Here is a 1203-nt window from a genome sequence, read left to right as displayed (position 1 = left end):
TCTTTAAACATCAATTTTCTAGTCTGTAAAAACAGAAAAATAATACCAACTATGAAGATTAAATATATGTAAAGTACTTAACATAGTACCCAGAAACTACTGCATTATCAACTGCTATTTGCTTTAAAAACACAAAAAATGTATTAATTTGAATAAACGGACAGAGCACATTTCAAATCAACAGCTAGATTACAAAATTTAATTATTTTTCTTTTGAATGTAGTTTCATAGAAAATATGGGATACACCCTGTATTAGTTTCCTATTGCTGATGTAACAAATAACCACAAATTTAGTGGCTTAAAACAATGCAAATTTATTATCTTATAGTTCTGGACGTTGGAAAGCCAAAATGGGACTAAAATCAAGGTGTTGGCAGGGCTGCATTCCTTGTGGAGGCTCTGGGGCAGGATCGGATCTTTGCCATTTCTGGAGACTCCTAGGCTCACTGCCACATTCCTACAGACTCTGCTTCCATCGCTGCCTCTCCTGCCTCAACTCTGACCCTACTGCCTCCCTCTTTTGCTTTTGTAAGATCCTTTGTGATCACATTGAGATAATCTAGGATATATCTCAATCTCAAGAACCCTAACCTAATCATGAAAAGTCCCTTTTGCCATGTAAAGTAACATATTCATAGGTTCTGAGGACTATGTAATGACATCTTCGAGGGAAAGAAGGCATTATTATTCTACCTACCACAGACCCCTTGACGTAGTTCAACACTGTATAAATTCTGGTGCTAAAATAAACGGTTATATGTACATTTTGGGATATCAGACACCTGATTAATTTCCCCTCATTACTTTAAAATAAATCAACTTTCCAGAACAGACAAAAGCAATTTTAGTTGCACCATTTAATCTGACATCAGCCATACTTGGTATGTTTTATGCTTTTTCTTATAAATGTATTAGATCACATTTTCAAAATTACTGCTATTTATAACCAATAGAATGTCTATCTTTTTATTTGGCTTCATTTTCATTTTTTCTAAACCATATTCTTTATATATGAATGCTCCATTTGTTTTAAAAGTTGAAGACACAGAAGCAGCCTAATTTAAAGAGAGGAATAAACAGTATGTGCTCATCAGATTTGGCTTTATCATGACATCTACTTACACCTGAGCACAAAATGGGGACCAAAACTCACCAGTGGTTCTCTATTTTTGACCAGACGGATTATTTTGACCGAGTCTTCC

At 34.7% G+C, this 1203-nt stretch overlaps 1 protein-coding gene across 1 annotated transcript in view; it reads right to left on the bottom strand.

The window, feature by feature from the left end:
* Window positions 1-1203, bottom strand: part of LOC103607701 (MAGUK p55 subfamily member 7-like) — a gene marked incomplete at both ends in the record, with an annotated part of 88073 nt that overhangs the window by 68517 nt on the left and 18353 nt on the right. Inside the window, one exon of the mRNA XM_008592176.1 lies at window positions 1155-1198. Coding sequence (XP_008590398.1) covers window positions 1155-1198 — 44 coding nt within the window. The remainder of the gene's footprint in view (window positions 1-1154; window positions 1199-1203) is intronic.

The sequence above is a fragment of the Galeopterus variegatus genome, unplaced genomic scaffold (assembly GCF_000696425.1).
Source record: "Galeopterus variegatus unplaced genomic scaffold, G_variegatus-3.0.2 Scaffold7636, whole genome shotgun sequence".
NCBI classification, from domain to species: Eukaryota; Metazoa; Chordata; class Mammalia; order Dermoptera; family Cynocephalidae; genus Galeopterus; species Galeopterus variegatus.
The sequence above is the reverse complement of the archived record's forward strand: the minus strand, read 5'-3'. Positions and strand labels throughout refer to the sequence as shown.